This window comes from Phasianus colchicus, chromosome 10, assembly GCF_987193195.1.
Source record: "Phasianus colchicus chromosome 10, bPhaCol1.hap1.1, whole genome shotgun sequence".
NCBI classification, from domain to species: Eukaryota; Metazoa; Chordata; class Aves; order Galliformes; family Phasianidae; genus Phasianus; species Phasianus colchicus.
The window spans coordinates 11446132-11470583 of NC_143445.1; the positions used below are offsets into that span (position 1 = coordinate 11446132).

Consider the following 24452-nt stretch of genomic DNA (forward strand, 5'->3'; position numbering starts at 1 on the left):
TTTTGGAAGGTGCAGAAACTTACTTGTGAAGAAAATGACAAGGTGATTAATTCCTTTTGAAGTTTACAGATCAGGTCTGTGCTAAAGAAGCACAGTGCAGGCTTCATCTGCAGCAAGAAGCAGGTTTTTCATAAATCCAGCCATATCAGTCCCTTATCAGGTCAGAACTGGAGAAGGTTAAGTACTAAGCTTTTTACTATGGGAGTAGTGAGGTGCTGGAACAGGCTGCCCAGAGAGGTTGTGGATGCCCCATCCCTAGAGGTGTTCAAGGCCAGATTGGGTGAGGCCCTGGGCAGCCTGGTCTAGTATTAAATGAGGAGGTTGGTGGCCCTATATGAGGCAGGGGAGTTGGAGATTCATGATCCTTTCAACCCTGGCCATTCTGTGATTCCATGAAGTTTGTTCTCTTCAGTAGCCACTGAGACCTCAAAGCAATGTCTGATTTCTTAAGCAGAGGTAGAAGACAAATGGCTTTCAGTTTTCCTGTTCAGGCTTTCGCTACAGGAGATGTGGGTAGGATTCTGTCACAGAGTTCTGTGTGCTCTGTCAGTAATTCCTTGCTCAGTGCATACAGAGATACTATTTTCACCAACAAAAGTTGTCATATTGTTGTACAACTTATTTTTCTAACAAGAGGCAAAGAGGCTTTTCCTGCGTGTCATAAAGGAGAACAGGTATTGTCTTTACTTTCTTGAACATACGAGATTAAAGTTCTTTTAGGAAGAATTTGGTTTCCAGTGGAGAAGGCAGAAGGCAAGAGATAAGAATAGATTAAACGTAATCCACAAGAGAAGATTGCATCTGAGGCCTATTCTGGATTTAAAGGCTCTCTTTATCTTTGTTAAGAGACTAAATTTCCATATGGTTTCCATTATTTCTTTCAGTGAATTATGGTACTTAATGTGCAGAATATTCATTTTCTGTATATTTGTTGATCAGGTCACAGGAACTATTTGAGGCTTGTTATCATCTCTATAACAATATAACTTCTTAATCTCTGCAGTCTGAGAAGATTTGTGTATGTAGCTCATTTGAGGCCACTGCAAAATGTCAGAGATAACATAATAAACATATGAACTCTTTCCAACTTAATAATAACAGATGAGATAAATTGGCCTTTGTTTGACCAGTAGTTTTGCTATTTATCGCAGTTTTTCCTTAGATGATGATGACTATCATAATGCTGTAGAGATTCTGGTCTATTTGAAATCTTTGAATCTACTTTTTTTTTACAGAAGAAAAAAGGGAATTGCTTAGCTGCAAGACATGTGGCATCCTGTGCATGAGACTGAGTATGTTAGGATTTTGTTAGGGTTGAAAAGGTATTTCAGATCTGCACATCAGTACAGCCATCATCTGTTGTTAATGATAGGATAGCTTCAGAAATCATAGTAGCCACAGCTTGTTGGAAAATATAGGCTTCCAAAGCAATATTTTGCTCTGCATTTTGTGAAGGCTAGGACTTCTTGCAGCCCTTATTAGGGTGAGTCTCTTTTAAGGAAGAGCAAGACAGTTTATGCTGCTCAGAAGTCTACCCTATAAGTAATATCTCTAGACTTCAATGCAATTACACATCAAGAAGGAGGTTCTGTCTTTAATCAATTATCTGGTCATTACCTTATTGTTAATCGAAGTGACATATACTAGCATTAAGTTCTTTGAACCTAAGCATTTAAGTTCCAAGGCTTGGTGTGTGTGCAATAGCATCTTGTTGAAAAACGTTTTTCCCTGGAAATCATTGCATATGAATTCAATATCAGCAAAAGGATAGAATCAAGAACAGTTTGGGAAATGTATTTAAGTGAGAGAGGCACACCTGTTTGTCAAAATAAAAAAAGCTATAGGCTGATATCAGCCTGCATTTTGCATGAATGGTGGTAGTAAGATGTTACCCTTCTGTGACTTGATTATTGGTTACCCAGTGATTAAAACCATAGTTTATAGGAAAAGCAGAATTAAAACGAGTTTTTCATGCAATTTGAGGGAGGAGGGGGAATCAAGGTTAGAACAGATAGGGGAAAAAAAAAAGACATGTTGTGGAGCTGTTTCTCTTGAACTTGCATGATGTACCATCTTAGGTTTAGTGAGAAATGTGATCCCTGCATTGGAGGATATGGTAGAGATAAGTCACAAGAACTCCAGTGGTACCTGGTGCTTTGCATTCTGCTTTGTACTGTGAACTGTGCTGCTTATGAAAGCCTCCAAACAGTGTTGTGGGGGAGCTTTTGTGGGTAAAACATAAGCAAGTAGATAGCATACCTAAGGAAAAATTTTCCTTTTCCATGTTGCTGTGTGTATTACTGACTGTAGAGATTGCCTAGATAAAGTTGGCATCTCTGCTCCTAAAATTAAAGAAGTTTATAAGTTTTACTTCTGTTGCCCAAGAGTAGCTAAATAAATAATTAAAAAACAAAACATAAAAACATTTCAGTGATAACATGTTAGTCAGTTCTTTCTGAATGCGGGTTAACGGAAGTGGAATGTTTACAGCAATCTCGATTAGATACTTAAGCAGATTTAAGCCTGAGTTTTAAGGATCTCTCTCCTGGAGGGATATCTGCAATTCTATGAGAGGAATGTAAGTACCACACACTGCATGAAGAGATCGGAAAGAAGAGTATTTGGTATGCTGAATACCAACCAGTATGCCAGGAGTGGTAAAGGCCACAAGCAAGCAGCACAAGCTGTTATGCAGCTGCTTACCTCCCCTGAAAGGGAATGGCCTGTGCCTACCTGCACCCTGGTTGATCTTTCTGTGAGCCCACACAACTTAATAATGTTGGGGAAAAAAAAATGGGATTGTGAGGTGGGATTCTGCTGGATTAATGAATTTACATGGTTCATGGAAGGTTTGGCTGACCACTACAGCTGTTGTAAGGAAAGGATGGAGAGGGAACCCTTTGGCTGGAGCACAGGAATGGAGAGGGCAGGATGGAAAGAATAACCTTCCTGTAGTGAGCCATTATTATCACCTCGGTATTTTGTAACATGTAGTTTCTTGTTTGCCAGGAGTTATAGGCCCAACTGACTTGATTATTTTAGGAAGATGCTATGGTTAGAGGAAGTTTAGGTGAATTTATAGCGAGATAGGATAATGTGGAAGAGAGCACTGTTGATGACCCTTAAAATCTTAAGGTTTCCTGAGACAGTTGTGATCTTTTGCAGAATAAAGTGAGAATTTGGCAAAGTGTTGTGTCAGTGATTATTGTATAGGTTTTTCTCCTTTTTTCCCCTCTTTTTCTAGTCACTTACTAAGATCTATTTCTTTTTTTGTCTTCTTTTTTCACCCACATTCTTAGGGAAAACATTCAAATAGTTCTTGGCACTTCAGATGTCTTGCTGGCAGTGAGTTCCACGACTTGCATTTAAGACAAATTCCTGGAAGTTCATTATCTTTATGTCCAAGTTACTTAATGACCTGTATGGTGGCAGAGACATCAGAGATGCATAGTTATCCTTGCTGCCTCTCTTATCTTCCTTTTGGAGATCTCACAGGCTATGCTTTGTCAGATGGGTGATGTGCCCAGCAGTCATCTTTCAGTTTACTGTTGAGATGGTAACACTTTCCTTGCAGGCTTGTTTGTGCAAGGTTGTAGTCCTCGCTAATTATGATTGGAACAAATTTTAGCATGTTTCATTTGCATCTGTTCACTGTCCTCTTGTTAGTAGCCTCGAATGCTGGGCTTTGTAAACCCTTGTGTGGTGCATTCTAATGCTGTCCTCTGATGTATGAGGTAGAAGCCTCTTTAAATTGTTATTTTTTTTTTCTCAAAATGAAGCCACAGATGCTGGAAAAAAATGTTCTCTTGTGTATGTTGCTATGCAGGATCAGCAATAAAGCAGGAAATACTCGGGAGTCAGCATAAGGATTTGGAAGAGGGTTGAGAAATACAGTGTGACTTATTGCTAAGTTCCTCGCCACACCTCAAATGACACCTCCTCTGTCCAGAACAATTGGAGGATTGTGATAGGCCATGTCAGCTGTGAAATCAAAGTTAGAATCAAGAATTAACAAATGATAAGGAATGTGAGTAAAGTTCTAGGTTGTGAATCAACTTGGAGAAAGGGTTAGTATATCTAGACCAAAAAATCCCCCTAGAGAAATTCTGACACTTGGTTAACTTTGTGACTGAGGTGGGGATGTTATGGAAATAAATGTAGAATTACACTTCACAGAACTGAGCTTTGATACTAAACTTGATAGCACGTGAAAGAGTAAAACAATCAGTTGTCAGTAAAACAATCTCTCCCCAGATTGGCTACTCAGTGCAAACAGCCCTGAAGAGGAGACTCATTTAATGTCCTGTGTCATTCATCTGATTTTAATTGAGCATTAAATGGAGGAAAGGCAGTTTCTGAAGAAAAAAAATTCTGGTAGACAGATGTTGAAACAATATATTAAAGAATGCAGTAAGTGGTCTTATTTTGAAAGAAAAAGATGATGTTCAAAGAAATATAAAGGTACAGTGTTCTAATGAAAAAACAGAATTACAGAATGACAGAAAAAATTCCCTTTATTTTTAGTTCCTGATGTGTCTGTAAACAACTGCAGGTGTCTGTGGACAAGCATGTGGTTTTGTTGCTTTGTTCTTATTAAATGAAGTTAGTATTTTGTGCGCAAACTTGTATGGAAAGTATGAACAACATGTTATAAATTACAGGAATTTCATTTTCAGTGACACGCATGACTGGATGATAATAATAAGCTCTGTAACCTAATGATCAGTATTATTTTCACAGCTTAAGGTGATGAAGTTTCAGGATGAGTTAGAATCTGGGAAACGACCCAAGAAACCAGGCCAGAGTTTTCAGGAACAGGTTGAACACTATAGAGACAAGCTGCTCCAGAGGGTAAGAACTGTTCTTTGTTTGGCGCTGATTCTGTGATAGGCGTTTATTGAATTTTATCAAATGTAAGGTGACAGTAAGTATAATGACAAATGGTTCTTGTGGAAATTGTACTGTAATGTTGAACTCCATGCTGAAATCCAAGTGCTGTTTCTGCACAGTAGATATCATCTCTTTTTTTAAAATCAAAATAAATGTAGTGTTTCACACTGTGTAGATAAGTATAGTTGGAATTTATTGTGACCTTGAAGAGGTTGCTTCTGAATCAGCTGCATAAAGTGAACCGTTAGGTGAGGGAAGAGGAAGGGAGAGCAGCCCACTGAAGATGTTCATCACACTTCAGTTTTGGTTTTTTGTAATTGACCAATTGTGCTAGAGGCTTCTGAAGGAAGAGAAGGAACAGTACAAAGCAGGAAGTGCACTTCTGATTCTCCACTGTCAAAGATTTTTCTGGATGATTCCAGCTAATACTGTCACCCAAAAGTGAATATTTCTGTACCATTACTATTTTTAATAGTCATGTCTGGACTATGAAGTCAGATCAGCTTTAAAAGCTAGCGTTGTCTGTGTGAATAAAGAAAATAACCTGTTTGGACAGTGTGTTTAATGTGAGAGAGTAAGTGTCGATTGCTTCTGTCATGTTCTTTCACAGTCTGACAGAGCAGTGATGACATTAGAGGTGCACGTGCAATTTCTTGGAAGCTAAATACAAATGCTGCACTTCACAGCAAGTGTTTGTCATGTATTCTTTGGGTTATTTAGTGCTCAATATCTGCCTAATTCATTAAAGTAATTTTTTACAGTACCTTGAAAAAAGACTTGTGGAAAACAAAGCTGATCCTGGAACAGATTTACACGTTTGGAAGTTGATGATAGCAATTAAGACTTTAATTGTTATAAATAGCTTTTCATTTCCATGCAGTTCCATCCTAAGACTTTCTGCTTTCTCAGTGTTTTCTGTAGTTGAAGAAAGAAGTGATATGGATGTACATCAAACATGGAATGTTTAGAGTTACAGTTGCCTAAAAGAACACCTCCCACAATTTGTAATTGTAATAATCATCATAACTTTATTAGATACTTTTGTGTTTAATTAGGTTATTCAGTAATTATTTCACTTTACTGTTTTTGCCTTCAGTGATCAAATTTAGTTGAAAAGTACTTTGTGATAGTTACAACAGATATTCTTTAAATTATTAAGCCCACTGTTAAGGGAGAATAAATTCCTCTTTTGCTTTTTCGCTTTAGCTCTATTATAAAACGAGTTTTTCTAGAAAAATAATAGTGGTTTTGGTTGTGTTTCCCACAGACTTGGCGTTTCATCTGTCTAACTTGCTATAGAATGAGCTTTTGATGAGTGAAATTTCTAGTAGTATTTTATATTTTCTAACAGAATAGGAAATTAGGACTGTTTAAAATACTGTTTATTCATATTTATTAAGGTAATTAGTTATGCTACCAAATGCGCATCTCAAGAGCCCACTGATTTTAGTCAAAGAATAGCTTGTAATGGTCAATATGATATGGACATTTAAAAATGTTAATAATAGTGTAAAGAAAACATGAGACCAGATAAAATGTGGTTGTTGAGCAATTTCCTGCAGTTGTATTATCCAGCTTCCTCCCCTCTGCTTTTTTCCTTCCTTTCTCTTGAGCAAAATGACAACTTTTTTGGTCTTCCATTCCATGCAGGGTATGCAGTGAATATCTGTCTCTTATCTGTTAAGGAAGGATTGTTTTTTCTATATTAGACTGAGAGAAGTACACTTTTTTGCCTCTCTGTTCAGACTTGCTGAAGTTCTAGCTTTATTTTTTGTATAACTAATTTTCTAACATTCTGATAGATACATGATCTGTGCCTAGAGGGTAAGTTTCCTTTCAGAATGGTCCTACTCATCAATAAATATGGATTGTAGTTTTTCTTTCTGTGATTAAGAGTGGAAGTTGCAGAAGAACTGGACTGCTATTTTTGTTGTTAGGTGTCTGGTAGTTGTCTCAGTTTTCTGTTTGGGATCACGAAGCTCGATAAATATGCTTGAGTAGAAAGAGGTTCCTTGTATTCATTGCATGTTTATTTTGACTTAGAAAATGTATTATAGCTATATTTTCCCCTGAAACTTGTAAAATTGGAGAGTATTAATTTCTAAGTAGATAGTCAGATATACTCCCTCACATTGGGTGCCATCATCTTTCGTGTCTTTTGCAGTGCTTGTGTTACAGTAAATATTTCTGTCAGAAGCAATGGTAAATGTGTGGAGCGTGGGTATGATGTGACTGAGTTACTTCCCAGATTCAGTGCTTTTATGGTGCTTAGGGATAATAAAGAACCTAATACTACTTAATAGTTGTACCTCATCTGAAATAATGAATTCTTCTAATCATTCAGGAAAAAGAGAAGGAGTTGGAAAGAGAACGAGAAAGGGACAAGAAGGACAAAGAAAAATCTGATTCTAGGTCCAAGGAGAAGAAGGAAAAGGAGGAATGTACACCAACAAGAAAAGAGAGGTATGACTTCCTTTGGATTCAGTTAGCTGGGAGGAAAATCCAGTCCTCACAGTTAGTATCTTTGTTTACAACAACAACCCTGAAATTGTTGCACCACAAAACATCTTTTTTTTCCACTTGAGATATGAAGTTTTCAAACATGTGTTAAAGGAATTGGTATTTTTCTCCTCTCCCAAGTGACTTATCTTTTTGAATAGAACCCTCTTTCTGATTATTTAAGCCCTGAGGAAACACCATAACAAAATGACCAACTGAAAGCGATATATATTTAACTCTGATTTATATCAGTAAATTGGCTGCTTTCAGAAAACTGTAATGAATAAATTTGTGAATGCTTAATTATTACTTCTCTTGTGAAATTTCTTCAAAGTAGCAAGGCTAGAGTAATTGATTATATAATGTTCTAAGATTTGTATATCCAGATCTTCTGTAGTAATAAGCATTGTGGTGAAGTGCCTTGCTTTTCAGGAATATGTAACAGAATGTTTTTATGCTGTATAAACAAAAATGAGTCACGGGTCTTATTTTTTTTTCCAAGCAGTTACTTTAGTGTGTCTAATGTTACATGGGCAAAAGAAAGGGAATCAATTTATCAATTTTCTTCATGCAAATTTTTACTTCTGTGTGTGTGTAATATATAACAAACATGCTTTCTTTTCAAAGGAAAAGACGGCACAGTGCTTCCCCTAGCCCATCTCGCAGCAGTGGCAGTAGAAGAGCAAAATCTCCATCACCAAAATCGGAGCGCTCAGAGCGCTCTGAACGGTCCCACAAAGAGAGTTCACGTTCTCGGTCATCACATAAAGACTCTCCAAGAGATGTCAGTAAAAAAGGCAAAAGGTAAGCTGGCATTTGTTCTGTTTCAATCTGTATGAAAGCTAGATACATAGATCTTAGGATTTTAATCGAAGCACACTGAAAAAAACATACTTTTTTTCTCCTAATGGAATAAATACACTGCTATTTGCTGGTTAATGTCTTTGGATGCTTCATGTCTGAAATGTGTGTGTCCTTCAGCCTTGATATCTCAAGACTGTTCACTTCTCTGTTCTTGTTTACCTGCTTACTGATGAATATTACTTAAAATCAACCTGCTTCTTCATCAGCTTTTCCTTTTCATAGGGCAGTCTTGTGTAGGCCATAGAATTGTAGTTCTTACAGTGTGCATTCTATGTTTCACTGATGATTCTGTACATGAAGCTCCTCTCTCACATTTTTTTTCTATGAATAAAATTGCAGTTGGATATGTGTCATGAGTTATTGTTTATAAGAGTATATATTGCCTGATTTCCATTCTGGTACAAATATTAGCCACTGGCTAATGTTAAGGCTACAGTGAGATCTTATTATTGGTGCTTTTGTTGCTTTAAGTATTTTGGTTGTTGTTTCTGTCTTAATTCAGCCACATTTTTTAGAGCTCTAGAGTATCTTATTGCACAAACATGCTGAGGAGAAATTCCTGTGATGCTCTTGAGAAAAATTGTAGAGCATTTTTACACTAATCTGATTCTTTTGTTAGAAGTAAGGAATTCAATTAGAATTAGAAAGGTATTTGAGATTTATTTTTCATTAGAGTTAATATGATGGCAGTTCAATTTAGATGATATGAGATTAATATATGAGGTTATATGGAATGTATTACTGAGGCATGGATTACACGATGGTGTCCATTCTGCTTCTCTCGGGTTACAACATGAGCTGAACAGAAATCAGAAGGATTTCAGCGTAACACAGTTCAAGATAATCTTTCACTTCTGAGATCATCCACGTGGATATAGACTGCTAGAAGCACAAGAGCCAGGGTTACTAAGGCATTTCTGGAAGGCTGTAAATTCCATATTTTGATTTAAGGAGGACATGATTTGATGTCATTTATTCTTCTGGTTTCTGAGTAGAGAAAGCCAAAATACATCTAAAACATTAAAATGCAGAAATTACCTTTTCTTTTTAAAACAGGATACAGTTATCTTACTTCCCTTCAACATAGGAGAAAGATTGTACTTAGATGATCTCAAAACAGAAATGCCAAGTAACTGTAGAAAAAGTTGATGTTACCAGTTAGCATTTAACATAAAAACTTCATCTTGTAAGATTTTCATCTTTATTTTTTTGCAGGTCACCATCTGGTTCCAGGACACCCAAAAGATCAAGAAGATCACGGTCAAGGTCCCCTAAAAAGTCAGGGAAAAAATCCAGGTCTCAGTCCCGTTCTCCTCACAGATCTCACAAGAAGTCAAAGAAAAGCAAACACTGACAATGTTGATATTTTTTATGATGCTGTCACTTACTGGAAATGCAGTTTTGTTTTTGTGCCTGAACAGTCTGTTTAAAAAAAAAAAAGAAAAGAAAAAAAACAAGGAAAGAAAAGGAAAAAAAACCAACAAAAAAGCATTCCTGATTTTTTTTTTGTGAATGCACGTGTATACTCATGAGTATCTGCATCTGTAGACCCGTCATTGTTTTATATTGTACAAAATATCTTCCTTGTGACTATTTCCCAAATGAAACATTTTTGTGTTTAGAAGTTTCATCAGATGTGTGTAACTGATCTGCTGGCAGTAGTGATATTTTGTTTTAGAATGTTGTGACATAGCAGAAATAACTCCAATGTTCCCCCTTTTTTGTAGCTTTGACAATTTGAATTAGATTTCAAATAAAATCTGAACAGAAAATGAAGACGTTGTTTTCTTGCCCCACTGGGGATGCAGATTTATTTTAATGAAATTCATAGTTTGTTTGGAAGTACTGTGCATTTCAGGCATACTATGGTGCATAGGTTTTCAGTATAGTAATAGCTGTTCCTGTTTCCTCTACTTGACTATCCGGATAAAAGCACCTTTTGAATCCAGTGGTTGGATTCTCCTTTCTGCCATGATATTTTACTATAAGAGCAGTTGAGCAGTCTGGTCCCAAACATGAGCAGCTTTGCAAGTAGATCTTTGCTTGGTATTTTGCTGTTTTAATCCCAGGCAGTATTTTTTAAAGCAGGGCAATATGGTTGTTCATTTTTTTTTATTTTAAAAAAAAGTACTGCAGAGATGTATCACGTGTATGTATATCATATAATATGATATATCAGCAAGTTATATTTTCAGCATTAATGGGGATCAATAGAAGGATAGCAAAACTTATGCTCTGACTTGTTCCTGTAGAATAGGTACAGTAATATCAGCTTGCAGTTAAAAATGAAAAATGATTTTTACTCTGGAAGTACTTTTTTTTTTTTACATTGTTTTCATGGAATTTATTCTTCTGTCAGAAATTCTTCAAAATAAGAAAAAAGTCCAAGCAAGTATTTTTAATTACGTAGTTTTGTATTTTTGGAATCGAGAGGCTGTCTAACTTTTGAATGATAGGCTTTCCCCTCTTCAAACCTGTTCAGCATTAGGCCATCTTGTTTTCAGACTGTTTCACCTTGATCTCTCTCGTGCAGCCTTTGAGGGGGGGAAGGGATGTGGGAATGGGATGGACAGGAGAGGGGGAGGGTTCCATGTTTATACTTGATGGTATGGGCAGATTGTAATAAAAACATGATAAAGGGATGTGGCCTCCTGTGAACTGTTTCTAAAAGTAAACAGCTGCACTTAATACAGGCACAGAGTGTTGGATGATGCCTGCTATTGTATCTCTGGATTTGGAGGTTTTATGTTTATTAGAATTTTGTAAATGTGATGGGGAAAATATTTGTTGTGTATATATGTAGCCTTGGAGGCAGCACTTCCAGAAACAGGATCTAGAAAATCTTCTGAAAAACGTACAAATTGCATTTAGAATATATATTTTCTCCATTTGTTTTTGTCCTCCTGGGGGACTTGGTTACAGGATTATATAGATTATTTTAAATGTAAGAACCAAGTGAAAAATAACTGAAAACTTTGCTAATGAGAGCTGAGAGATGATCTGTAATACTGGAAGCATGGAGAATGCATGTGTACTGTAAAGGTTTTCTTACAAGGAGTGTTGGACGGATGCCTAAATAATGAGAAGAATGCAGCTTCTTATGTTACATTATGAAAAATTTGTTTTAGAAATAGGCAGTTTATTTTTCTTGCATTTTTCTTTCTGTAGCACAGCATTTCAGATGTACAGGTTCTGGCAGCCGAACTATTGTGAACTAAGGTTTTTTTTCCTCTAAAATACATTCTCTTCAGAGCTAGCACAGAGTGGATCAAATTTTCTAGAGCAAAAAACAAGTACTAAAGTCAAGTTAATTTCAGATCTGATTGACTTCTTTAAAGCTATTGTTTTCATCTTGGAGCTGCTTGTAAATGGAGAGGTGATAAATGGCAACGTGCTGAGGGTAGAAAATCACTCAGTGTATAGGCTTCAAAAATTAGTTTTGATTTCAGCTTTTGCAGTGTTTTCATCAGTGATTATAAGAGATGCAAACCAAGGCACTGCAGAGCTACAGGAGCACACCTGTTAGACTATTTTGTATCAGCTTTATTATACCTCTTATCAGTATCTTTGTTGTCTAAATGCTGTATGACCATTTATTACCTCTTGCTCTTTGCTTCATATCCCTGACTTTAGAAAAGCTGTTTTCTTACTCAGAGCAATTAAGAATCTGAATACGTGGTTGTTGGGTTTTTTTGCTGGCTTTTAGTTTAGTTCCTACCCCCTCACTCCCCTGGTTGAACACCTTTTGGTCCTATCTACTCTTCATTTTCTTCCATGGTCTTATAAGTAGCTTTGTTCATACCTTGACTTTTCTGCAAAGAGAAGGGGGAAGCAGCACACCATGCTGTGTCTAGGGGTGAAAAAGCCTCTGTTTTACATAGGGTGGACATCTTTTAGTTTTGATCTCGGATTCAGAAAGTGGGTTTGACATGAAGCCTTGTGGAAAAGCTCTAACCCAAGGTGATGTGATCCAGTGTTTTGAAATGCTATTTCTGATTGTACGTGGGGACAGCCCATTATCTTTTAACACTCCATATTCAGTGAGTATCCAACCCTTGGCTTTGGGAGGGAGAGGAGCCATGAGTGGATAAGGGATTTTTTGTTTTCTCCCACCCCTGGTACCAAAGAGAAATGTTCATGCTTGGGTGATGAGGTTTCTCGAAAGCAAGGAAACCAATGCAGCTTGCTGCCGCTGAGTTGTGGTATGGCTGAGCAGTGCCCTGCAGCCTGAAATACCAGCTCTTTGGGCTCATCTCAGCATGGGACTGGGGCTCTGGGGGGGTGGGCTCACCTTATAAACTGAATATATGTTAGTCCCAGGTAGGGACTAACTTAGATGAAGCCTACCTGGTGCTTGAGATGACATTGAATATTATGGGGCATTTTGGTATTTGTGCAAACATCTTCTAGGCATAGACCTGCAATTCATTTTTTTTTTTTTTAATTCTGAACCAGTCCTCTCTTGTGTGAACCTTTGTAAGAATTGCACCCACACTTGGAGTGGTGGAAAAAATCTGCTTGGCTGTGTACAGTCTCCTCCTGGTTCACATGCTTTCCGTATCGGTATACAGAAGCGTTCACAATTAGCTTCTTTTGAAACCCTGTGACTTCCTTTGACTCCTCTGCACAGCAGCTGCATATACACTTTGCAATACAGTTCTTGAGGAAGAGCTGATTTCTGAAAGTTGAGGTTCGTATGTAGGCACTGGATGCTGTGCAAGTGTTTTGCTTCCCCGTTGGAGGCTCTGAAGTGTGAGAATAAAGCATTTGTCACCAAGGCTAACAATGTTTTCCAGAGCATGCATTTAGAACTGTAACTACCTGAATACTTGATTAGTGCATCAGTCCCAGTGAAAAAAAGCAGTAATTTGAAGAGGTTACGCCCAAACTCGATCCTGATTGATTTTATTATTTTTTAGTTTTTGGAACAAACCAAACGCTCAAAATGCTCTTCTCTCCCCCTGCCTTAAGCTGTGAGGATACATATTGGCATATGCATATCCTCTTCTCTATTGCATGTACTTCTTAAAAAATAGTTTGTTTCTATGAAGAAAGACTTGAGCTGCCTTAAAGACATGTACTGATAGTTGATTCCAGGCCCCAGCACTGAGATAGTTTTCAATTTGTAAGGTTTTATTCAAAGCGTTTTCAAGGCGGAAGCTGGAACTGTGAAAATTGTACTGGTACTCTAATTTGGCATGAATAATACTTGAGATTTCTAAGCATGGAGTGCTCAAAGCTTCTTAGGAGTCAACCCCTGCTTGAGGTGTGTTCTTTTCATATTAAAAACTTCTCAAGTCTCTGAACTGTAAACAAGGAAAAAAAAAATAGAATCTTGTGATACGAAAAGCAAGATCAACCAAAAATGGCAATACATTTTGATCATCTTTCATCTTTTTTTTTCTTTGACCACATACATTTACAGACCTTTGGAATTTGTGCTTCTAACAGATACGAATTTGAAGAACTTGTACTACTGCACATGGAGTGAGGTCTGAATTTTGTGTCTTTGCTAGATTGCTGGCTTGCTGACCTTGGGCACAGCCTCTTGAGGGATTTGGGGCAAGGTTTTGTTCAACTATTTTGTGTCTGTGCTGCACAATTACACAAGAACTCAAATACTCGGGTGCATTAAGGTAAAAGCTTTTGATGAATATTTGAATCACTGCCTTCTTAACCTAACCTGATCTCTTTCCATATATTCCTTTGTGAAAGACTTCTAGATGTTGGGGTTAGTTACGGAGGTCCAATAAGAGAAATGAATTCTCTACAGCTGAAGACAGTGACTGTGGAGTAGTCTGTATGAGAATTTCATGGTTCACTTTTTCTAAAATCAACTGGTTAGTAATGTGAGATTTGACGAGTTACAGATCTGACACCTGCACTCAAACCTAGGAAATAGTTTAATAAGGACGTTAAGTTCCTAAAACTGTTTTATTCAAACAGAGTAATACTTGGAAATGTCATCTTGTCATTACTGCGTGAGATACTGCAAGACGTTCAGTGTGCCACCTGTTCATGCTGCTGTAACTGCTGCTATCTAGTATTAAAGCCACTCTTGTGAGAATCGTAACTCAAATATTAATTAATTTTGTCCACGTGTATTTTCCTTGTGTAGAATGCAGAAATCTTAAATATATATTGCATAAATTTTTTCCTCCACTCGCTTCTGTCAGCACAGTCAGTTTTCACGGGTAAGCTGGTTCCATTTGTCACTCTGATGTCTAACCTTGTGCAGGGATGTCTTAATGTGTGACTGTCATAAGCTGGAAAGTTTTCTGTTCGTGGTTACCTAAAGAGGAAACGGTAGTTTCACATGAACTTTTTTGTCTTATTTTGTTTGTATTCTATGCAGAAAATTTCCCAAATGACGCGGTGACAATAAAATTGTCAGTTTGCCAATATCCAGTAATGGTTTTATTTTTAACCTGCTAAAATGCATGTGCATATGTGTTCTGCAAACAACGGTTTCTTACTTTTGCCAGCTCATCTGGTGGCCGACTCTGATCATTCCCGCGTTGTCCAGTAATGCTGCTGCTGTGCTCCTGCTGTTAGCAGTGACCTTGTTTCTTAGAAACCCACTAACAAGGCTTGTGCTGTTCACTGGGGTTGCTCCTATAATCCTCTCTTGAACAAAGAATCTCCCGCTTGGAGGAACTGCTTAGATATTAAGGTGATGAGCAGCTCTTCAACCCCTGAAATTGTTTGCAGGAACTTCAAGTGAAGGAAGTGAGGCCTGTGTAGTGCTGTATGAGGGTGTGAGTTACAGCTGAGCCAGTCACGGCCTTTTGCTGCTGCTGTGCGCTGCGGGTACTGTTCCTGCCTCTCCATGCCTCCTGCTCTGATGCTTGTCTGTCTTTTCTGCCCCATAAGTAACCAATTCATTAAGAGAAAAAGCTTTTTCTTAAGTTTTTCATGCAATTGACTTCCTGCTGGCTTGGTGGGTTAAAGTGACTCAGTGCAGGAATCAGATGGTGGGCAGGGTGCTCCTCATTCTTGACAATGGGTCCCTTGTTAACAATCAACTTCAGACGATGATCTGGATTATTCGTGTTGAAAAGATGGTCTGAGTGAATGCTGTACTCTGCATCCCACTTGTTCAACTACTTGAAGACCTGCAGGATCCTGCTGCACCTGGAGAAAGGTAGCCTGGCAAAGCAAGCCGAATGGGTGCATGCATTGCTTCAGTAGGCTGAGCTGAGTCTCTGTGGAAAGACAGTGTGAGCACAGGGGTGGGCAGTGTATGTGCTGTGAAGCATCCAGGAGGGGGAAAAGTGGAAGCAGGGCCATCTCTCTGCAGTGAACTGTGGGCTCTGCCTCTCTCTACTCCCTTCTTTTCCTGTAAGTTTGTGCCCATCATCTCTGAGAGGTGCAAACAGCTCTGAGGCCGTTTAGTTCCTGCAACGTCTGCCAAAGACAGGAAAGGAGGAAGAGAGTTCATGTGGCCCCGCATGATGGGAAGGGCTGGAATACGAATGATCTCTTGTTGATGTTAGAGCCCAGAGTAATCACTTGGGAGGGATCATATGAATGTTCCAGTTATTTAGTCTTCACTTAAAGCTTACAGGCAAGAAACACGGTATGTTGCAACACTGCTGGAACTACTTTCTCAGTTTTTGCTGTTGTGTGGCCTGGAAAACTTCCATTAGCTGCTTGCCTAAAGACAGACCGCCAGCTGTACTCTTCATGCCCTTGTCTGTAAGGGGTCAGCTGCAAGCAAGTGTGGAACCTCCACGTAGCCTGGGGACAGCCCCTGGTATGGGGCTGCCAACCAGAGGGAGAGATGTGCTGACCAGAGATAGAGGGGTGCCTGGGCAATGCATGCCTGGGGTTGGAGAGTGTGATAATGCTAATTAACCATTATCTTTTAACACTCTTTTAACCATTAACTCTGGTTCACGAATTTGGTTGTGAAAGGGTTGGGATACCCTAATGTGGGTGTGGGAGAGAGCAGAGCATTGGTGCAGTGCAGCTAAGTTGGCTCTTGGATGCGCCATGCCAAAGGGTTTGAGGTTTTTGATGTGAAACTGTGCAGTGATGTTGTGTAAGGTATGCGGTTATAAGACTAGAATCTCTTAATTTCCTTTGTAACGTAGAACAGTTACAGAACAGCTGAGAAAGGGTTTTTAATTTTAATAAAAGTCAAGTGAAGACTTAACTGCGCTGTAATGTCCTCAGGACACTCATAAAATTCTAGGATTCCTTCAGCTGCGCAAACAGGAATTTATAAATATTTATTGAAATTAACTTTATTGAAAATGTCACCTGTGTAAGTGGAGGTAAATATAGTGGAGAAATGTGGGGGCAGGGCACAGCTTGCTCCAGATGGGCTCTCCAGTTGGCCCTCTATTTCTGTTTATGACTTGAACAACACCTGCTTTAATTTTAGCCCACATCAGCACCTTCTGCAGCACCGCTTTTGCACACGCTGCTCAGAAGGAACATCTGAAGAGCAAACCAGCACTGTAGAGGCCGACTGCAGCTCCATCAGTTAATGGGATGGCTGTTGAAGCACTGTTGGAAATGGGTGCGTTCTGTGGCGCAGCACTGCTGCATGAAATAGCACGGGCTGTAGGAAGCTGAGCACGGTGCTGAAAGGGAGGGTGCAAAATATGAATGTTTGTCGCTTTAAAGACTGCTGGGCAGTCTTCTCTCACCCATCTGGCGATGCGAAAATAGTCTTAAACAAATTGGTAGATGTTCCAGTTTGGGCAGCCTCTCTGTTTTTACATAGCTTTCGTTCACAGTTGGTGGTCTGTATCACTTTGGTTTTAAGAACCTCACTTCGGGGCAGCATTTGAGGAATTTGGCATTAACGTTCCTCTCAAATGGATCGGGTTAGATATGGGAGTTTTAAATTAATGCCCAGGACTTGCATTCTAGATATATAACAGCACAAGCCTCTGTTTTTCATCCCAAATTAACCAGCCTTAACAGATCACATCTTGCTGAAACTTCACCTCACAAAGGTATCTCCTCCACCTCACCCCCTGAACACAGCAAGGTCCCGAAGCATCAGAAGTCACACCCAGATCCAGTGCTGCAGCACGGTGCTTGGTCAGCTTCATCCCAGCACAATGGTGGGCAGAGCTCAGAGACCTGTCTCATGAATGGGGGTGACAAACATCCAGCTTTTAGATCGGCGTTTTCTAAATATTACATATAAAAAGCCTAAATATAATCGCCAAGTATAAAATATTGAAGTGGAGCATAAAATATTTAAGCATTAAATACAAAAAATGTTTTTCTCTTGTAGCTTGAATAGGGAATTTTACTCATGGTTACCCAACTCGCTACAGTGTGAGATAAGTGCAGCTGACTTATTTATAGCTGAAGGATGAGGGGATTTTGCAGAGTGAATCTGTGCAGGATGAAGGATGTGCTGTAGTTACACCATCCCTCTGCACACTATTACAGTGTACCTGCATGGCGAGAGGGGTGGGGTTTGGCTCCACCAAAGCAAGCAAGATGCAGTGTTTAAAGGTGAAATTGACCTAGAAATAAGGTTATGGGGAACAAATAAGATTTAAGGGAAAGAGACATGTGGACAGTTTTGAAAAAACAAATTTGGTGTGAATTGAAAGGAGGCCATAGAAATCTGTCATGTATGTATATATATGTATATAAGTTAATGTGTGTGTGTGTGTGTATATATATGTGTATATATATATATATATATATATAAAAGCATAATGAATATTCACTGATGCTGAGTGTCTTACACATGGTGACCAAGTCTGAAACTTGCTCCAAGAGGGCTGAACGCTGCAGCTGCACCAAACCTGGCTGCGTGAGTCCACCTGCACGGGAAAAAATACATTCTGAAAAATACAGCTCCATTGTGCAGCACGTGGGTTAGCTTACAGAGCTGCTATGGAGCCAGGGTTTCCTGAGCAGGAGTGGAACAGTGCTCCTGACAGCACTCGAGGCACAGACAGCAGAAACCCCGTTACAGCTTCTAATGTCTAGATCAGTGCATTCCAGAGCTAAAAATGAATGCTTTTGCTTCAGGGGATGGAGGCTGCCTCACCTTCACCAGGGGTTACCACCATGGGAGCAGGAGATCCTTAACTTCATAGAAGGGTTACAAGCAGAGGCTGTTCTTGCATGCAGAGAACTCAAAGTTTGGGTCTAAAGAATAAAATAATTGCAAATTTCCAAGTGCAGCCTATTTCAGAGGTGCACCCTGTGCATTATACGTACTGTGTCAGTGGCTGCAGGTCAGTCATTATAAGCTCATCAGGAGTAAGCTTGCAATTTATTTTGCCAACCAGATTTGCTTCATCTGTGCAGTGTGGCTTTAAGTGTTCCCTCTGCTGTAGGTTTTAAAAATAAAAAGCTTCCCTTCTCCCTTGCCTTTTGATGAACTGGTGGCTTCTCTCCAATACCAAGGGTTGTGTGTACAGCTCTCTGCCTGCAGCGCTGTGTGGGGGCACAGCTGTGTGCTCAGAGAACTGGAGGGGGACAAAACATCCCAGCAAGGCCGGGTCAGCAGGAGCAGTCACACACGTCGTTCAGAACCGAAGGAGGATACGTGTTCCTGAAGCAGCGGGGGCAGAAGTCAAGTGGGGTCTTTTGCTTTTGGGAAAGTTGGAGAGGAAAAGGAGGAGGTGTGGGTTCCGGCAGCTGTTACAATAACAAGCATAGGAAACGGAGTAGAGGGCCTTCCATACCAGTCTTTATCCGTCACCCACTCCGGAGATGTACCTCCTGTACCGTACAGCAGCCGCAACCTGCTCCGCTCAGAGCGGGGTTCTGACTACGCGCAGGGCAGAGGCAGAGCCCCCCGCGCTCCCTCTCAGCCTTTCCTTCCCGCTCCTTCCCCCGCCCCGCGGCGCTTGGAGCAAACTTCGGGGTCGCCGCTTTCCGTGCAGCCGGGTCCGGCGGCGCCGCCCCGGAGCCGCAGACGGGAGCCCGTGGACGGGTACGGCCGGCGCCGCGAGTCCCGGGCGGTGCCGAAGCGGTGCGGGGCCGCGGACCGGCGGGGACAAAGCCGAGGGAGCGCCGCAGCGGCGCGCAGCTCAGCCCGCAGCCCGATCCGCACGGTGCGGGCCGGGGCACTGCGGCGGCCGCGGCCAATGGGGACGCGGGGCGGAGCGCCGCCATTCCGGGCCGCACCTCCGCGGCCGCTCGGCGGCGCGGCGGCGGCCGGGGCTCCCCCCGCTCGGGGCGGGGACGGGATGCGCCGCGATGCGATGCGGTGCGATGCGCTGCGCGGTCCCCGCCCGTCCGCCGCGCCGCGGGGCGGAGCGGAGCGCGGTGTCGCCTCGCCCCGGCGGCCGCGGCCGCGCGGCGATGGCGGCGCGGAATAAGCGCGGGCGGCCGCGCGGCTGCCGCTAAGTAGGGCAGCGCGGGGCGGGGGCGGCGGAGGGGCCGTCGCGGCGGCTGCGCCATGCGGGCCGGGAGCGGGGGGCCGGCCGGGAGACGGCGCCGGGGGCGGTGCGCCCTGCTGCCCGCCGCGGGCCCCGGGGCGCCGGGGCGCTGAGCAACAGTTGGCCCCGCCGCCGCCGCCGCCCAGCATGAAAGTGTGCCGGCGGAAAGCGCTGGCGCTTTGCCTGGGCTACGCGCTCCTGCTGCTCCTCGCCGCCCTCAACCTGCTGGAGTACAAGTGGCGGCGGGAGCCGCGGCGCTGCGGGGAGCCCCCGGCCGTCCCCCGACAGCGGCCCCCTCCGCCGCCGGCCGGGAGCAGCGCTCCGCAGAGCGGGCGGCGGCAGCTGGTGTACGTGTTCACCACCTGGCGCTCCGGGTCGTCCTTCTTCGGGGAGCTCTTCAACCAGAACCCCGAGGTGTTCTTTCTCTACGAGCCCGTGTGGCACGTCTGGCAGAAGCTGTACCCCGGGGACGCCGTCTCGCTGCAGGGAGCGGCCCGCGACATGCTGAGCTCCCTGTACCGCTGCGACCTCTCCGTGTTCCAGCTGTACAGCACGGCGGGCGCCGGGAAGAACCTGACGACGCTGGGCATCTTCGGGGCGGCCACCAACAAGGTGATCTGCTCGTCCCCCCTGTGCCCGGCCTACCGCAAGGAGGTGGTGGGCATGGTGGACGACCGCGTGTGCAAGAAGTGTCCCCCGCAGCGCCTCAGCCGCTTCCAGGAGGAGTGCCACAAGTACCGCACGCTGGTCATCAAGGGCGTGCGCGTCTTTGACCTGGCCGTCCTCGCCCCGCTCATGCGGGACCCCACCCTGGACCTCAAAGTCATCCACCTGGTGCGGGACCCGCGGGCGGTCGCCAGCTCCCGCATCAAATCCCGACACGGCCTCATCCGGGAGAGCCTGCAGGTGGTGAGGAGCCGCGACCCCCGCATCCACCGCATGCCCTTCCTCGACGCCGGCCACAAGCTGGGTGGGAAGAAGGATGGCGGGGGCGGCTCGGACTACCACGCCCTGGGTGCCATGGAGGTCATCTGTAGCAGTATGGCCAAGACCCTGCAGACCGCCCTGCACCCCCCCGACTGGCTGCGGGGTAACTACATGGCCGTGCGCTACGAGGACCTGGTGATGGAGCCCATCAAGACCCTGCGGCAGGTCTACGGCTTCGTTAACCTGGCGGTCAGCCCGGAGATGGAGAAGTTCACCCTCAACATGACCAGCGGCCCCGGCTATTCCTCCAAACCCTTTGTGGTATCGGCCCGGAATGCCACGCAGGCGCTGAGCGCCTGGAGGACTGCGCTCAGCTTCCAGCAGATCAAGCAGGTGGAGGAGTACTGCCAGCAGCCCATGGCCCTGCTGGGCTACGAGCGGGTCGGCAGCCCCGAAGAAGTGAAGGACTTAAGCAGAACGTTGCTCAGGAAGCCGCGGCTGTGAGCGGGCAGCGCCGTGTGGCCGAGCTCCTCTGGCCTGGTGGGAGAGTGGGGGTCAGGAGAGGGTTCTGGGTTCCTCCAAAGACTGCTGAAGGGTAACATGCAGTAGTAATGTGATGATTTCTGGTTGTTTTTTTTTTTTTTTTTTTTCTTTCTTTCTTTCTTTCTTTTTTTTTTTCCTTCACTTGCATTGGGTTAGATGCAACTTAAAACAGAAAATAAAGTGGAACTGAAAATGTGTGGAAGCTCCCTTTCCCCTTCTCTAAAATGCTGGGGGAGCCTCCCCTACCAAAACCTTATTTATGGAGTTCGTGTGGGCTGGAAGGTGGTAGCAAAAACTCCGGCACAATTTCTTGTCCATTTATGTCTCCCTGGGTGAAGAGGAGATGCCCTTGGGAAGCGATGCTGAAAATCAGGCTTTTGTATGGAAGTAAGTGTTAAGACATGAGAGTAACAAACAATAAATGATATTCATTTTTATAATTACCTCAATTGTTTGGGAATTACAGTGATGCTGATGTACAGCTAGAGGGGAGGCTTGCTTGGAATAGCACCGAGGGCTTTTTTTAAGGTTACGGGCAGAGGGCTGGAGTGTAACATTGACGTGTCTGAAGATCAGAAGCTGTTCGTGCACAAACAGGGATGGACTCACAGATGCTGTGCGGGTTCTGTAGCTGTGTCAGAGCAGGCTTCTATTTAACAACTGTCTTTTGTTGTTGTATTTAAAAAGTCTTTAAGTGCCACTGTATTAGCGTCCTAAGAGTTCTGAAGTGTTTGCCACCAGAGCAGTATTTATTTTTGTCTTGATATGTATGCCTGGGAGTCACCGTCAAACAGAAGTGTGACAAAACTGCAGGATTTAAAAAGACATTTATCATACTGGCAACATTAGCATGTGTGAAAACAATTAAAGTTATATATATTATATAGTGCTAACAATGCAGTGAGATATTTAAGATATTTCTTGACGTTCTTTGGTAACAGGCGTAGCAGGGAAGCGTAGAAAAATGCATAAAATGTTGTATTTTCCCCCTTGTTTGAGTGTCTGAGGGTGTGTTTCTGTTCTGAGGAGGGACAACGCGTGCAGCTGTGTGTTCATGGCTGTAACGGAGCTGTGTGGAGCCACCCGAGTGCCTGCATTCAGAGTGCTGCTCGCTTGTGTGAGTTGTCATTGCTCCGCGATGGAGCCAGATGGTGGTCTGGCTCTGTCTGGGAGCTCTGCTGAGAGAGACTGTCCTGTTGTTAAACTTGATGAAAAATATGGGGTTTTGCTACTACTTTTATAATTTCCTGAAAAAGTCCTGGTTTAATAAAGATCATGTGATGGTTGCACATGGAAAGTGTGGTCACCTCGAGTACATTTCATCTTGGTGGTGGGTCTCTGATGCTCTTTGAAGGCTCATTTTGGAACTTGGGTTTTTAAACAAAAGTGGTTTTGCCAGACTATTCTCATAGGAGCCCGTAGGCTTTTCTACAGAAAGTGTTTCACATTGTCTGTGTGTTGTGCTTTCTGTGAATGTGAGTATGGGTAGGGAAAGCAAAATGGATTTGTGAAAATTAATTTATACAGATAGGATGCAATAAGTGTGTGTGTGTGCAATTGTTACTGATGTGTAAAGTGTCTGTTTCCTGTATTTGCCTTTAAGTTAAACAGATGATAGCTGGCTGCTGTGCTGTTTGAATTCTTGATGAAATTCTGGGATTAGCTCTTAAACTTGCTCTGAAGAGGAAATAGACATCTAATAAACTAGTAAGAAGATCATAGCATAAGATTGCCTATACCCTTGCTGAATGACCAATTCACATGCTCATTCCCTTAGTTCATCACTGTCAGCCTAAACACATTAGTGGTAAGGGTCACTGGGAAATGTTATAATTGGCCTGTTAGGACATATTCCCAAATTGCAGATGGAAGCGTTAAAAGTGGAAGGGATAGTTAATTTGGTATTTGAAATACAGGCTAAGGTGCAGTGTCCTTCTGTGGAATGTGGTGCTTTGTGTTACTACTGTATGTGTTTGCTTAGATGCCGAGTGGATTTCAGACTGACTGGGTTTGGGCTGTAGCCTGCTTTTTTTTCCCAGTCGGTGTGCCCTGAGACAGTGCTTGAAAATCCCATCTGCTAATAGAGCACGTCACTGGCTTTTTGTCTGTCTGCTGCTGCATGAACTGCCCATGCTTTTCGTGGCAGCAGCCACACAGCACTCCCAGCTCTGCTGCCAGCAGCGCCCGGGGAGGCTGCAGTGCCTCTGCAGAGCCGTGTGCTCCCGCAGGGACAGGGAGCCCAGCTTCTGCTGGAGTGGTTGCTGTGTCTGTGGCATCAGATCTGCTGTCTGGAGTGTGAAGCTTTGATGCAGTTTCTAAGTGGGGCTTTCACACGGCAGCACTGTCAGCATAAGCTCTTTTATTTTGGGTTCGTGTGTGTGTGCAGAATTCCTTGCTCTCCTCTGCAAAAGTTTTGTGGTTGAGTGATCAGGAATCGACTTTTGGAGTATGGAATAGATAATCCTGATGAACTTAGCTTTTAGAAGTCTCTTTTTAATATTAAAAAGTGCTTTCTGTCATTCTGAGAGAGTGCTGGCTGTGCTTCTCACACTGTACTAGAAGCATCTGCTTCACTTCGATGATACGAATGGTGTGTCAGTAGAGTTATGCCATCTGAATCTGGTCCATAATTTGAGCTCCACCTACTACACTGCAGCAAGGAATCACCCAGCGCACATTCCAACTATACCTGGGCATGTTTTTATGGATGGATGTAGTAATGCAAAGCTTCTTTTGTTGAAATGAAGGACTGCAGTTTAGTTTAGGCAAAGCTTCAGGAGAATTGAGTGGGACTCTGCCTTTGTACAGTGCTGCTGGGCTGAGCCCTGCCCTGTATGCTGCTCTATTGAATAAGTATTAACAACTGGCAGTTAAAAGAGGCCATTTTTAGTGCTTTTGTATATTCAGAAAAGAGGATTAGAGAAATTAAAAAAAAAAAAAAGTTTTGAATTTAGAAAATGATAGAGGAAAAATAGACTATGTAAAAGATTATGGACATGGTTCCAAAGATCTCTGCCTGTTGTTGGGAAGACATCTAGCAGAGGCTGGAGTACTTAAATAACACTTGACTCTTATGCTTAAAAATAATGCCTGTGCTTGCTTTTGGTTGATTTAATTACAGCGTGCTTCTTAAGCTGGAGATAGTGCTTGTATTAGTGAAGAATCAATAACATAAATGAGATGCTGAGTGCACTAAGTTGCACTGAATTGAGATGGAGACCATTTTTAGGACTTGGCATGTTATTTTGTTAGAACAAAAAGGTCAGCACTTGACTATGTGCTGTTTTCTGCTTTTGACAAATGCAGAAAATTGTAGAAGCATTTTTAATGGTCATGATTGCTACCTGCACAAAAGCA

The 24452-nt window shown here is 42.5% G+C and overlaps 2 protein-coding genes across 8 annotated transcripts in view; both read left to right on the forward strand.

Moving 5' to 3' along the window:
- Positions 1-14657, forward strand: part of U2SURP (U2 snRNP associated SURP domain containing) — a 46243-nt gene extending 31586 nt beyond the window's left edge. For all 7 annotated transcript variants that reach the window (XM_090147344.1, XM_090147345.1, XM_031596284.2 and 4 more), the window contains 4 exons: positions 4741-4851; positions 7235-7353; positions 8017-8193; positions 9469-14657. In XM_090147344.1, coding sequence (XP_090003470.1) covers positions 4741-4851; positions 7235-7353; positions 8017-8193; positions 9469-9607 — 546 coding nt within the window. In that variant the 3' untranslated portion in view covers positions 9608-14657. The remainder of the gene's footprint in view (positions 1-4740; positions 4852-7234; positions 7354-8016; positions 8194-9468) is intronic.
- Positions 14658-19686: 5029 nt separating this feature from the next.
- On the forward strand, positions 19687-23026 carry CHST2 (carbohydrate sulfotransferase 2). The gene has a single exon (XM_090147348.1). It carries the CDS (start codon positions 19773-19775, stop codon positions 21054-21056), a length of 1284 nt encoding a protein of 427 aa, XP_090003474.1. The 5' UTR covers positions 19687-19772; the 3' UTR covers positions 21057-23026.
- Positions 23027-24452: the final 1426 nt, after the last annotated feature.

Excerpts from the sequence above, each read along its gene's own strand:
- CHST2 (XM_090147348.1), top strand. The coding sequence starts at position 19,773 with ATGAAAGTGTGCCGGCGGAAAGCGCTGGCGCTTTGCCTGGGCTACGCG.